At 32.4% G+C, this 13,946-nt stretch overlaps 2 protein-coding genes across 2 annotated transcripts; both read left to right on the forward strand.

The window, feature by feature from the left end:
- The first annotated feature begins 548 nt into the window (after nt 1-548).
- LOC145790652 (uncharacterized) lies at nt 549-1,591 on the forward strand. Its single transcript, XM_082868978.1, has one exon. The coding sequence runs from the start codon at nt 609-611 to the stop codon at nt 1,389-1,391; it is 783 nt and encodes a 260-aa protein (XP_082725104.1). The 5' UTR covers nt 549-608; the 3' UTR covers nt 1,392-1,591.
- Nucleotides 1,592-5,815: 4,224 nt separating this feature from the next.
- LOC114295033 (cytokinin dehydrogenase 3) lies at nt 5,816-12,515 on the forward strand. The gene is made up of 5 exons (XM_028239213.2): nt 5,816-6,494; nt 7,512-7,639; nt 9,862-10,119; nt 10,682-10,950; nt 12,053-12,515. Exons 1-5 carry the CDS (start codon nt 5,867-5,869, stop codon nt 12,348-12,350), a joined length of 1,581 nt encoding a protein of 526 aa, XP_028095014.2. The 5' UTR covers nt 5,816-5,866; the 3' UTR covers nt 12,351-12,515.
- Nucleotides 12,516-13,946: the final 1,431 nt, after the last annotated feature.

Below are 13,946 nucleotides of genomic sequence, written 5' to 3' on the forward strand. Positions count from 1 at the left end.
TCACCCACTTAAACCTACTCCACTAAACCTAACCCACTACACCACTACCACCTTACCTACTCCACTAAACCTAACCCACTACACCACTACCACCTCCACTTCACCTACTCCTTACCTACTACACACTCACCCTCTTCTATATATAGGAATCATGAATCATTGTAATAAATATATCAATATATCAATCAATAATACAATCATTTCTCTTTATACATTAAATTTCTACATGGTATCAGAGCAAGGTTAAGCTCTTGGTGCTCTTCGCCTTCTGGCGGGCGGCAACTTTGCCTTAACCGCCCGCCAGACCTCAACCAATTAAAACCTACCAAAACCTCCAACCACTGCAGCAACTCAAACCACTGCTAGCTCGAATTGACGCCAACTCTTCTCGCAACCAGTGTTTCATTTCGGCCTACTGCAGATACAGATTGCCTTGCTGCAACTCCGGGCACTGTCGCCGACCATCCCAACTTGCATGGTTTGCATGCTTCGTGTCCAGCACTTGCAATATTGCTGCGTCTGTCAGCCGTGACTGCTGACCACGACGCCTACCCAATACGTCGTTGGTCCGTCCATCATCCTTCTCATTCACTGCTCATGCGAGCTACATGTGCTGCCGCCGACCTGTTCTAACTGTCTCGGTACCGTGTATGTGTTCAGATGTAAGAACACAAGACATGTCCTCTCGTCCCAAAGTCTCCACTCCTCTCACCTCCCTCCGCCGCCTGGCTGAAGGTTACTGGTTGAAACAGTCCTCGATGTCTCCCTATGCAGATTTTGACACTGCAATGCTTATTCGTTCAACTGGCCTAAATCTTCAAAAAGCATATTCTCAAAGATTGAAATCACTAGGCCTTGTTGGACTGTTGGAAAATTCAGAGATTCTTTCATCTGGGGATATGGCTGCTCTGGTGTACTTATGGAATCCTTTTACCATAGTCAGTTGTGTGGGTTTGTCTACTTCTCCAATTGAAAATTTGGTCATCATACTGTCACTTTATGGAGCTTGTACACGACAAATTCCATTGGCAGCTTTTGGATGGGTCATAGCAACACATTTGTCCCTTTATCCTGCTATTCTGATTGTACCGGTGATTCTTTTATTAGGTTATGGTCCAGATGCTCCCCCAAGGAAATTGTTACTGCAAAGGAATTCCTGTGAACTGACAGGTCAACAGAAGGAACTGAAAAATCAACCAGTGCAACTAATTTGTTTCTCTTGGAAACCAGTTGTGTGTTTCTTCTTGTGGGCATCCATGTGGGCATTCTACGTGTTAGTTCTATGTGGCATTTCTGTTAAACAATATGGTGGTCTTCGGGAGATGTTTAAGAGAACTTATGGGTTTATTCTCACAGTGGAAGACTTGTGCCCAAGTTTGTCATCTTGTTAAAGCAAACAAATTCACTCTCTCTCTCTCTCTCTCTCTCTCATCTTTCCACTTTCAAACCCACAATCCTTTTTTTTAATCAACCCACTCCCTCACTTTCTTTAAACCCCTCTTTCCCTCACATGGGCTTGTCCCCTCTCTCTCCTCCGTTTGATTTCAAAATCCATTATTTTTATTTATTTTCTCCAAACCACTTTCCTTATTTCCCCATCTTTCATTTTGATTTCAAATATATTTTTTATTATTTCTTTCTTTATTTTTCTTTCACATTATTTTTTATCTTTTTCAAATTCCATTCATACCATATAGCTTTGCACACCAAACCATAATTTATTCATCTCAGGGATTAACCCCGATCACAATTTTACACACACACACAAAAAAAAAAAAAAACACAACAACGGCTTTGTTTTCTTTTCTGCAGACGGCCACACACCGACATTTCTTCTCTACTCTGCAGCCGGTCTCTTCTTCTTGCCTCCGTCTTGGACGGCCCTTGACGGTGTTGCCTCCGTGTTTCCTAGACCACCAAGCACGTTGCCTCCTCCCTGCTCCTCCACCACAGCATATGGTGGACCTCCAAATCGGAACATCACGGTGGCCTTCCGCTTCAGCTCCTTGTTTTCTGCCTTTAGCACACTTATCTCTGATCGCGCATCCTTATACATGCGTTGGAGCAGAGCCAGCTGGGAGTTTAACTGTTGCACCTCATTTGTTCTGCTCTGTAGCCGGTGCGACAAGTTTGTGACTGCAGTCATGGTTTCCACACATGACTTCAGAGTATACTGATTGGCCTCGATATCAGTTTGCACCGCCATTTTTTGCTCCACCGACCGCATCGGAAAGTTCAACGGAGCAAACACAGAGGTGTTTGGTTGAGGTTCACTGGCCACCGCACCAGTTCTCTCTCTTGTTGACTCATTGAGGACGGGAAAGAGAGTGAGCAGCCCACGGGAAGACGAAGCCATTTTCTGGACAACAGAGTGTTACAGCGTATTACAGAGTTTCTCTCTCAGCAAAACGAAGAATTTTTCAGAGGTTTCTCTCAGTTTTTCTGTCTCAGTTTCTGCCTCAGCCTCAGCCTCCGTCTTGGTTAAATAGCCGAGGCAGCCACGCGTATCGTGCGCCACTTGACGCCAGACGACAAACGGGCGCGCCAGCCAAGGCACTCACGTGCCTCGCCATCATATCTGGCACGCCTTTTTATGGATTGGGCACGCCTTTTGATAGATTGGGCACACCTTTTGAGGGTGTGACTTTTTAGGGGTCCGACAAAACTCTGTAAACTGTCCCGACATTGATTCCGGTTAGCTCCTTCAAGGGTCCGACAAGACTCTGTAAACTGTCCCGACATTGATTCCGGTTAGTTCCTTCAAGGGTCCGATAAGACTCTGTAAACTGTCCCGACATTGATTCCGGTTAGCTCCTTCATAGGTCCGACAAGACTCTGTAAACTGTCCCGACATTGATTCGGTTAGTTTCTACAAGGGTCCAGCAAGACTCCGTAAACTGTCACAACAACTATCACAACATTGTCTGCTACAACGGTCCGACATGACCCCATAAACTGTCTTCTACATCGGTCTGACACAACCATCCAGTGTCCTCTACAACGTTATGACACCACCATACAGTGTCTTCACCATCGGTCTGACACGACCATACAGTGTCTCCTATCCTCTTTTCTTTTATGTATTCGTCTATTTTCTTGTTTTGTTACTCTCTCCAAACTCAAGTTGGCTAGTTCCTATCCCCCTTGAGTTTGCGGGGGGCTGTTTAAACCTATCACCTACTTCACCCACTTAAACCTACTCCACTAAACCTAACCCACTACACCACTACCACCTCCACTTCACCTACTCCTTACCTACTACACACTCACCCTCTTCTATATATAGGAATCATGAATCATTGTAATAAATATATCAATATATCAATCAATAATACAATCATTTCTCTTTATACATTAAATTTCTACAAACACATGAGAACCAAAATAATACATTACACATATTTGGATGCCATTTATAAAATTAATTCCAAAAAAGAAAAATGGCAGATGTTCTAATCCCATTGGTGAAATGTTTATCAAGCAATTGTGTTAACCTCAGAAAAATGGCTCAAATTTTTACCTAAAATAAAATTGTATGGTTGAAATTAAATTTATATAATCTGATCACAAATATTTTTAAGGGTTTGATTAGAATGTGAGTTGACTTTTTAATTTTTTGATTATTTTATTGTTTTGTGACTATTTTTGTCAAAAAGCCTCCGTTTAGCTCATGCCAAACGATGGCTAAATAAAATTTGGATAAATTATAAATATACTCAATAATGTTTGCTTAACATACAGATTGTCCCTTGTAGAAAATTACAAATACTTCATTGTTATAATTTTTTATTTAATAAAATTAACTAAAAAAAATAAAATTCATAATTACTCCCTATACAATAATAAAATTACCTAAATTATCAATTGAAACATATTTCTAACATAGTAAAAATTATTAATTAATTTGATAATTTATTAATAAAAGAGATGATTTGTTATAAAATTAAAAATCTCAAAAAATAAAATATAATTTTTAAAATTAAAAAAAATAACTCATATTTTAATTAAATTTTATGAGATATATTTATATTTTATCTATAAAATTTGAAGTAAAATTTTTGAATGGGTGAATGCTTACCTCGAGAAAATCATGACGTTGCGAAAAAAAGGTTAAAAAAGAATAAGACTCGTCATTTCAGATCTTTGAAAAATCAACCTCCCATACTCACCACCCAGATTTTTCCTCTGCAAACCAAGATTTCATCCTCAGTTTCCATGCACTTTCTCTCCCATTTCCATTATATTATAATATATAAATTCTACATCGCACTTTCTCTCTCATTTCTATTTTATTATATAAATTCTACATCACACTTTTTTTTTTTTTACCCCCCTCAAATAAGGCTAGGATTTCTTCTTGTTGACAAAATCAACTTGAGATGCGATGCTGTTAGACGTTCATGAACCCATCACAGAATCTATCTTCATAATTGTAATTGTTTATATCAAAGGGCATGCGGAGAAGATCATACTTAAAAAAAAAAAAAAAAATTATATTAATCAAAATATTGTGCATATATTATTAGATTATATTTATCATCAAAATAATAAATAATTTATAATCTAAATTATATAATTATCATTTTTTAAAAAAAAAAAAATAAGAAAGGGATTTAATTTTGTAATTACAATTGTCCAAACAATTTAATTTTTGCAATGATTCAAAAGCGGCCTCAAACCCAACAGCACCCTTAGTTATACGTTGCCCCTTTCAATAATACATTTCGTATCTAATAACTATCTCATCCAATAATATTTTTATCAAATTATTCAAAACTATTAACCATCAAATCGTCCCTCCACTAATAGGGTAGTTATTTAGTATTTTTAAAATATAGACACATGATACTTTATAAAATTTTAATTTGTAAAATTTTGATTTGTAAAGGTAGATAAGGTCCATAATTTATGTTAGGAATGAAAAATAAAGGCTAAATAATTAATAATTAGCTTGGAGTATGACAACGTGGTGTTCTGATATTATTAAATAATTTCTCCCACTAATATGTGTATATATACTACAAATTATAATGGTAGTTCCTATACTTTATTCTTTATGTTATTTTAATTTTTATGCTTTTAATTGACTCGATTTTGATTTTAAATTTATGATTTTGTCTCAATTTAATCCAATTGATTGTAATTATTAATATTTTTTTTATGAAAAATATATATATAAGTGTCACGTGCCATTTTTAAGAAAAAATTATAAAATTATTTAACTCAGTCAGTTAATTTTAATAAATTTAGTAATAATTTTCTTTTAAAAAAATACTAACAATATTATTAATTGGAGCAAATTGAAACAATATCTATATCTAAAATTAAGTATTAAAATTGAACCAATCAAAAATACAGGGACCAAAACCACACAAGAAATAAAATATACGCACTACTAATATCGATTCGTTTGGGATGTGGGTTGACTTTTTGACTATTTAGTTTATGGTTAAAAAGTCTCGTTTAGGATAAATTTTTTAACTTTTTTGATTTTTGTGAGAGAAAAAATGAAAAGATGATAGGTTAGATGTGTTATTTTGTCTTATTAGATTAAAAAGTTTATTTTGTCTTTTTTTGCCAAACGAGCTTGAAAAGTTGATAAAAAGATAAATTTTTAATTTTTTAACTTTTTTGATGATTTTTTTTTTGACAAAAAAAAGAAACTGATTTTTAGTAATTTTTTTGTGACTTTTTTGAAATTTTTTGATAAAAAGCCAAAAAAAAAAAAAAAAAAAAAAAAAACTTTTTACCATACTTCCAAATTGCTCCTCCGTCTCCTATATATAAGATTACATACACCACCCCTCCCGTCCACCAAACATTACCAACTTATTTTACCATCTCTCTCTCTCTCTCTCTCTCTCTCATGGCAACCAGTCCTCCAGTTCCTGTATTTCTCATTGTTTTTTTTATTATAATTCGTCTAATCTCCATTGTAGGGAAATTAAGTCCATGGACTAGTACTGGTTCACTCCCACATCAACTTCTATCCCTAGAGATGGCCAATAGGCTTCATATAGATAGTAATGCTACTAAACTAGCCTCTACTGACTTTGGTAAGCTTGTTCAAGCTAACCCAATTGCAGTTCTCTACCCATCATCCATTAACGACATTGTCTCACTCGTAAAATTTTCTTACAACTCTCCGAACCCTTTCACCGTGGCGGCCAGAGGCCGAGGCCACTCGCTGAGAGGCCAAGCCATGGCGAAAAATGGGGTTGTGGTGGAAATGAGTTCTTTGAAACTTTCTAGTAATGAAAGTGGTATTAGGGTTTCTCAGAACCCTTCATTAGGGTTTTATGCAGATGTTGGTGGTGAACAGCTCTGGATTGATGTTCTGAGAGCCACACTTGAACATGGGCTTGCACCTGTTTCTTGGACAGATTACTTGTACCTCACTGTTGGTGGGACTCTCTCTAATGCTGGAGTTAGTGGCCAATCTTTCCTTTATGGCCCCCAAATCAGCAATGTTTATGAAATGGATGTTATTACTGGTATTCATATTATCTATACTCTTTCTTTCTCTCTTATATTTTTATATAACCGTTTTAGAATAATATCGGAATTAGCGATATCATCGTATATCAGTCCATATCGAATAATATTATCTAATATATCGATATATAACAGATGATTTTAAATAACGGCATGAGAGATAATATCAATTGACATATTGATTAATAACAATAATGCAAGTCTAAAATTTTGATATGTAACGGTTGATATGACATGTAACGGTCGATGGTTGATGTATAGACACGTAACGGTTGATATTTAAAACTGTAAAATAATTGTATTGAAAGTTTAAAATTTTGTTACGTAACAGGTGATATGATATGCAAGTGTCGATATCCCATTCTCTAGATCGGTATCCCACGAGGCTCCCTACTGGGGAGCTTGAGAATAATTAGAGATATATGCAATCTCACTCTTGTATCCACAGATTGTTTTCATATTTAAAATCTATCTTAACATATTGTCAATGCCACCTTTCTAATATTCATGCACTTTCGGAACTTTCAAAAGATTTTCAAAGTTTTGAAGCATTGTTTCACAAAATTTATGTCCGTACATTTGCCATGTTGTCTCTTAAAAAGAGACACAAAAAATAATAAATCGACAACTTGAATAAAAAAAAAAAATCAATAATTTTATACAAGTAAGAGTTAAAAATGGGCGAGATCTAGATTTGAAGTCATGGAGATTTTTGCTTGATATGCAAGAATATTGTGTCATACTCATAAATAAAGAGTAGTTCCAAAATTAAGGACCCATTTCTCAGCCAAGATATCTTTTAGGTAGGGATTCACCTGACAGGGTGCCAGATTTTTGTTGTATTATGTACCCCTAATATAAGGACTAATGTAATATAATGTTGTTGTGTTATTTCATTTAAAGTAAGATCTTCTATCACATAATGTTTGAAGACAATTTTAGTGTGTTAGCTTTTGCATGCATGCAAATATTTTTACATTTTCTACTAAGGCTTTTTCTTTTTTCTTTTTTGGCAGGGAAAGGAGACCTTGTGAGGTGTTCCAAACACATCAACTCAGATTTGTTTTATGCAGTTCTAGGAGGTCTAGGCCAATTTGGGATCATTACCAGAGCAAGAATTGCACTAGAGGTGGCTCCAAACAGGGTATGCACGAAACACCACTTGCATGAAATCTAAATAAAAGCACATGTACACTGAGCCACTGTATAATATAAAGGTTCAGACATTAAATTTTTTCACCCTCAAAGAAAAAAATTTGTTGGAAAAAATATTAGGAGATCAGTTTTCACTCATTATCACTAAAAGGTCATCATAAAAATAAAAAAATAGAAAAATGCAGGGACAAAAAGTTAGAAATATTGCTAATAAATGCATTTTTAAAGAGAAAATAGTGCCTTAAAATTTTACTTTTTCAGACAGAAATTTTAGTCTCAGCAGTAAATATACAATTCCTAAAAATACAAAACACTTGTAAAAACTAAGCTATTTGGTCCGTAAAAAAGTGATTTCATTCCTAAATTTTTTTCTCTAAAATATTTATTTGTTATATTGAGCTGGTCAACCACAGCTATTAAAATGGAGAAATTACAAATTAATGTAGAAGACTAAAAATAATTACAAACACATCGTTGTGTAAAACAAACTTCAATAAAAGTTGCACTCCCCACCTTGTGGTAAATAATTTTTTCAATTCTAACTGTCTTGTTATTTTTGCTCTTAAAATTGTCATAATAGTGATAAAAAGTAATAAAATTAGACCTAATTTTATGTCTTAGGAAATTGTTAAAGTAGTAAGCAAATGATACGCCAATAAAATATTTAAGTTTGTATAAACATGTATATATATAATAAATAAATAAAGAAGAATAAAACATTCACATCTAACCTTGTGTTAGGTACTTCATGTATTGGAAATGCTCTAATAAATTAATGGATTAAGCAACTCCAAGATTGAACACCACTAACGTAAGTTGCTAATGAAAAATGCTTGGGAGCATTAAAAATATAACATTAGGGGAGCACTAATGATGTGGCAGTGGGCTCCGCCCACTTTCTATGTCTTGTTTTTTTGTTTTTTTATTTATTTATTGCTATTTTCAATACATTAATACTATTAGTGATGTATTTTTTAATGATCTAAATCATTGTTGGTTATTAATTTAGGAGTACTATTGTGGCATGTATTGGACAAAGCTTGTAGACGGAGCCAACTTTATTTTCACCCAATCAACCAAAATAGATTAATTGGTTTCACTCACTTCGTGATTATTGAGAATATAAATAATAAAATTATTATTGTTTAACAGTTCAAGTTTTTTATGATAAGATTGCAGCTAACAATACAATATAATATAGTAAATAATAAATTATGTATTCGAATCTTACTATCTACCTAAAATTATAATTACCTCTAACCACACATAAAAGATTATTATTATTATTATTATTATTATTATTATTATTTTAGATGGGGTAAATGATTATGTTGAAAGAAAAGTTTTTGAAAATTTTTGGAATAATGTTCTACATCATTCATCACATGACACTTGTCATGTTGTGTCCCACAATCCAAATCAAAAGTATAGATTCTACTATTTTAACCAATAAAACTTAAGTTGAGACACCATATAAACTTGCCCTAGGAGCATCATAATTTTCCATGTGGAAAAACATAAATAATAAACTTAAATGGAAGACTCCTAAAAAAATTATCAAAATTTTTACATAATACTCACATAAGTGTAGATCTCATATGATTTGAGTCTCTTATCACATTATGTAAGTATTGTATTAAATTTTTAATAATTTTTTTATGATCTCTAATATTGAGGATAATAAATTCAGTAACTCAACATACAATTTTAGCCATTGTCAGTGTACAAATCAAACATATATGTTGAAACAGAATATTACAATACAAATCAAACATATATGTTGAAACAGAATATTACAATACAAGATTTGAGATTTGTTTCCTTTTGAGGTCCAACCAAAATGTTGGTTGTGCAAATATTTTTATGGGAAATGATCCAGAGCCCAGCACCCCCACACTTTTGTGAGAGAGGGGGAGGAGAGAGAGTGGAGAACAAAAAAAAAAAAAAAATATATATATATATATATATATATAATGTGGTCACAAATCAATTAAAGGTTGTAGGGGTAAAAAATGATAGGGGTTTCATGTATTTTTCATTTTTATTGATTTAGTGCTTGTTTGTTAAATTGACTTCTTCTTTTTCTTTCTTTTTTTTTTCTTTTTTTTCTTTTTTTAACTTATTTATGAAGTGAAAAAAGTTAGTGTTAATTTTTTTTTTTTTTTTGAACTTGAAAAAATGCCAAACAGAGCCTTAATAAGTGTTTTGCAGGTGAAATGGGTTCGAATGTTGTACCATGATTTCACTGCCTTCACAAGAGACCAAGAACACCTCATCTCCATCAATGGACTTGATTATGTGGAAGGTTCTCTAATCATGCATCAGAGCCCTCCAAACAATTGGAGGGCTTCCTTTTTCTCACCATCCGATCAACTCAAAATTAATTCTCTGTTAACCAAACATGGTATCATCTACTGCTTAGAAGTGGTCAAGTATTATGATGATCTTACCATTGACACTGTTGATGAGGTACTTATCTTTTTCTTTTTTTCATTATCATAATTTACTTGCCTAAAATAATTCAAATATGTAGCATGCTATTTATTAATATTTTTCATAATAATGCTATCTATATATCTAGAAGTAATTATATTTAGAAAATATTAGTGTGTAAGCATGCTTTTGTTGTGTGTAAGTACACAAATAAAAATGATATGTACCCCAAAAACCATTCAATGAGTGCCCAAATTTTTAATTTAACATGTAGATTTAAATTTTGTATTATGGACATAGTTACGCTAACAATGAATTTAATTTGCATTTTGAAATTATGAAATATTGACACTTCAAAATATATGTGATGTTCATATTGGACACTTATGGGACACCGACACTATAGAACTTGCCATGTGATGTACGTCATGTTCATATTGGACAGAGTCACCGACACTATAGAACTCGCTATGTGATGTATCAATTTTAATGTTAATTGTGAAGTACTAACACTTCATAGACATTTGAACATGTCTCAAGACACTTTTTTAATCATAATTATATATAATTTTTTTTAATTTTTTGTTTTGGATTATAGGAAATCCGACAGCTGGTGAAAGGGTTGAGGTTTATTCCAGGGATGATGTTCAAGAAAGATGACTCTTTGGTAGGGTTTCTTAACAGAGTAAGAAGTGGAGAGCTAAAGCTTCGAGAAAAAGGAATGTGGGAAGTAGCACATCCATGGCTAAACCTATTTGTAGGAAAGTCTGGTATTATGGAATTCAATGCAGCTGTTTTTGCTGATATTCTCCACAAACAAAATCACACCATTGGACCCATTCTTCTTTACCCACTCACCCGACACAAGTAATTCTTCTCAATCCCTCCTCGTTTTTTTCCCCTAAACAAACAAACAAACAAGTATGTATATATATATATATATATATTATTGTTATTTGGGATAAGATTCTCTGTCTTAAAAAAGTACATGTTCCTCTGTCAATAGTATTTTAAATATGGAGAATTACGTAACAGCAGAAAAGAAAAATTGCAAATATATAGAGGGTGCAAGTGATTTTGTAATGAAATGTAAGTGAAAAGCCATGAAGACTTGTACCCTTTTATATTTGTGTATATATATTTTTTTTCCTATTACACTGTTAAGTAATTCCCCTTCTAAATAAATTAAATCAATATGACATCATAGTGATGATTTATTTGAACACGGCTTGTTTATTAATTCAATTTGATTAACGACAAGCTCAAATCTAAAATACTAATCACATTGTTGTATATAAATTATATGTAACATATTTTACATTTAGGGTAAATTTAACCTCTCTATAGTTTTAATATAATTACCTTGACAATTTTTTTTTAATGATGTTAAATTAAAGAGATCAAAATTAACATGTATTTTCTTCAAATCTCAAGCGAGGTCAGTGTAACTGACCCTTTATATTATTTTGAGCAAGGTTCCTCTCCAGTTCACATTTGTGGGTTATATCGTCTAATTAGGATTGTAAAATCCATTGTAGAGTCGAATTGCAGCTCTTTGTACAGATCATACATGAAAAAAATCAAATTCGTCTAATAATTATAGCTATATTTTTCATCAAAAAATGGACGATAAGAATAATATTCAAAAGAAATTATCTATTTATTATTATTGTTTTGAAGATAATTGTAATAAGATAATACGACTATGATTATCAGATCAATTTAATTTTTTTTTGTTTTTTAAATCAACAATCTACCCATACAAAGTTACAAAATGAATGAATCATCTTAACACAGTTGGGCCTGCTGTGGGTTATTCGGGCCAACTGAACAGTTTGGTTCACAAATATAGATGGCAGAGAAGTTGTACTCGGACTTTATCAAATAATAATAAAAAATAAAAAAATTGGTGACACTGTTTATAATGATGTGATTTAAAATAATGAGGCATGTGAAACATAAATTGCAGGTGGGATGATAGGATGTCTGCAGTCATACCAGAAGAAGATACATTTTACTCTATTGGGTTGTTGCTTTCAAGTGTTGACAATGGCAACTGGGAAGTATTGGAAGATCAAAATAAACAAATACTAGATTTTTGTGACAAAGCTGGAATCAAGGCTAAGCAGTATCTTCCCCATTACAGAACCAAGGAAGATTGGATGAATCATTTTGGCTCCAAATGGGATACTTTTCAACAGAGGAAAGCTCAGTTTGATCCCAAGTTTATATTGTCACCTGGCCAAAGAATTTTCAATTCTGTTTGAGGATAGGAACATATGTGTTTTTCTAGGATTTTCAAGTCACACTTGCAGGATTTAAAATTGTGACTATGTTTTAGATTTTAGTATTTAGTTTAACGTGTACTATATTTCAAAATGTTACGGAATTGGAATAAGTAATGTGAATGTGAGGGTGATTATTTGGTAGTACGTACGGTCACGTGGTGTTTCATGATATAGTATGATTGATGGAGAATATGAGATATTTGATTTTGTGTTGGCTGATTGATGAACATAGAAGGGTATAACAAATGATAATTAGTGAGAAAATATAGTCACGTAATACTCTGAGATTACCTAATAATTTTTCGTGATGGTGGTCAAGAAATAAAATGTATCTCGATTAAATTCATTTTGAGTATGGTCTGCCTACTATTTAGCTGAAATGAATTTGTTTACACTATGAAAGTGTGTAAACAAAATATAAAATTTGATTACTTCAAAATAATGAATTTTATCCGAAAAATAAATAAACTCAACTCAAAATTGTAAATTCCATTATGTTTGGACCAATGGTTAAAAGTTGAGTTTTATTCACGGAATATGATCCCTTCTAGTACTTTTTTTTTCATTTAGGGTTGGTTTGGGATGTTTTAAAAAAGTGTACTTTTTAACTTATTGGCTTATATGGGTTGGTTTGGATTGGGTTTGATGTGATGTGTTAGAGAGGTGATGTGAGATGTGACTTAAATAGAATAGTGACTTTTTAACTTTTTGTATTATTTAGTAGATGCCAAACTTGACCTTAGTCATCATCGAGCAATTAATCCAAAAATCGTAGTGGTAATGATTAGCCGTTGAATTAAGAACTAATTATTAAATGATAGTTGGATGAATAAAGTGTTGAGAATTTGAATAATTTATTCACACATTATAAAATCTGACCCCTTATACATTATACTTTATTTTAAGAACTTTTCAAATTACATTTTGTTTCACAACCTAAGGTAGTGTTTGGTTAAGTTTTGGAATCATAATTCCAATAAAAAATTTTCAAAACTCATAATCAAACACTCAATTCAAAACACATAACCAAACTTTTTTCAAGACGTATTTTTAAAACAAAAAATATTTTTTTATTTTTTTAAAATTTTTTTTTCTAGAAAAAAAAAAAAAATATATATATATATATATATATTTATTTTTGAAGAAATTATTTTTTATATTTTTTATTTTTTTGAAAAAATATTTTGTTATTTTTTTTTAAGTATTGATCAAATAGTTTGTTATAATTTAGATATTGTTGGTTTTTTGGCTTTCGAAGGTTATCAGCGAGGATCAATCAGTCCTTATAGAAAATTAATTGCCAACCCATTATCAGACGGTTGTATTTTAGTTCTTTCAGCCTCAATGAAGAGGATTTTTACTAGTGGCTTGATTTAGGAGAATTAAGCAAATAACAATCAAACGAAGAACAATTGAAGCATTTCATTAAAATGAAAACTTACAATGATCCAATTCAGCCTCATAGAGGTTTATAGTAACAATCTACTTGAAACAACTCCTATGAACGAAGTGCAGTGCAGGAATTAGAGTACAGAAATGTAAAGAATAGGAAATGTAAAAACTGGAAAGGAAATA

This window comes from Camellia sinensis, chromosome 5 (genome assembly GCF_055761805.1).
Source record: "Camellia sinensis isolate YWXY chromosome 5, ASM5576180v1, whole genome shotgun sequence".
NCBI lineage: Eukaryota > Viridiplantae > Streptophyta > Magnoliopsida > Ericales > Theaceae > Camellia > Camellia sinensis.

Bases quoted from the DNA above. Each gene is read 5' to 3' on its own strand.
- LOC145790652 (XM_082868978.1), top strand. From the start codon at position 609: ATGTGCTGCCGCCGACCTGTTCTAACTGTCTCGGTACCGTGTATGTGT.
- LOC114295033 (XM_028239213.2), top strand. From the start codon at position 5,867: ATGGCAACCAGTCCTCCAGTTCCTGTATTTCTCATTGTTTTTTTTATT. The intron at 6,495-7,511 runs GTATTCATATTA...CTTTTTTGGCAG, and splicing joins TGAAATGGATGTTATTACTG to GGAAAGGAGACCTTGTGAGG. The intron at 10,951-12,052 runs GTAATTCTTCTC...CATAAATTGCAG, and splicing joins TACCCACTCACCCGACACAA to GTGGGATGATAGGATGTCTG.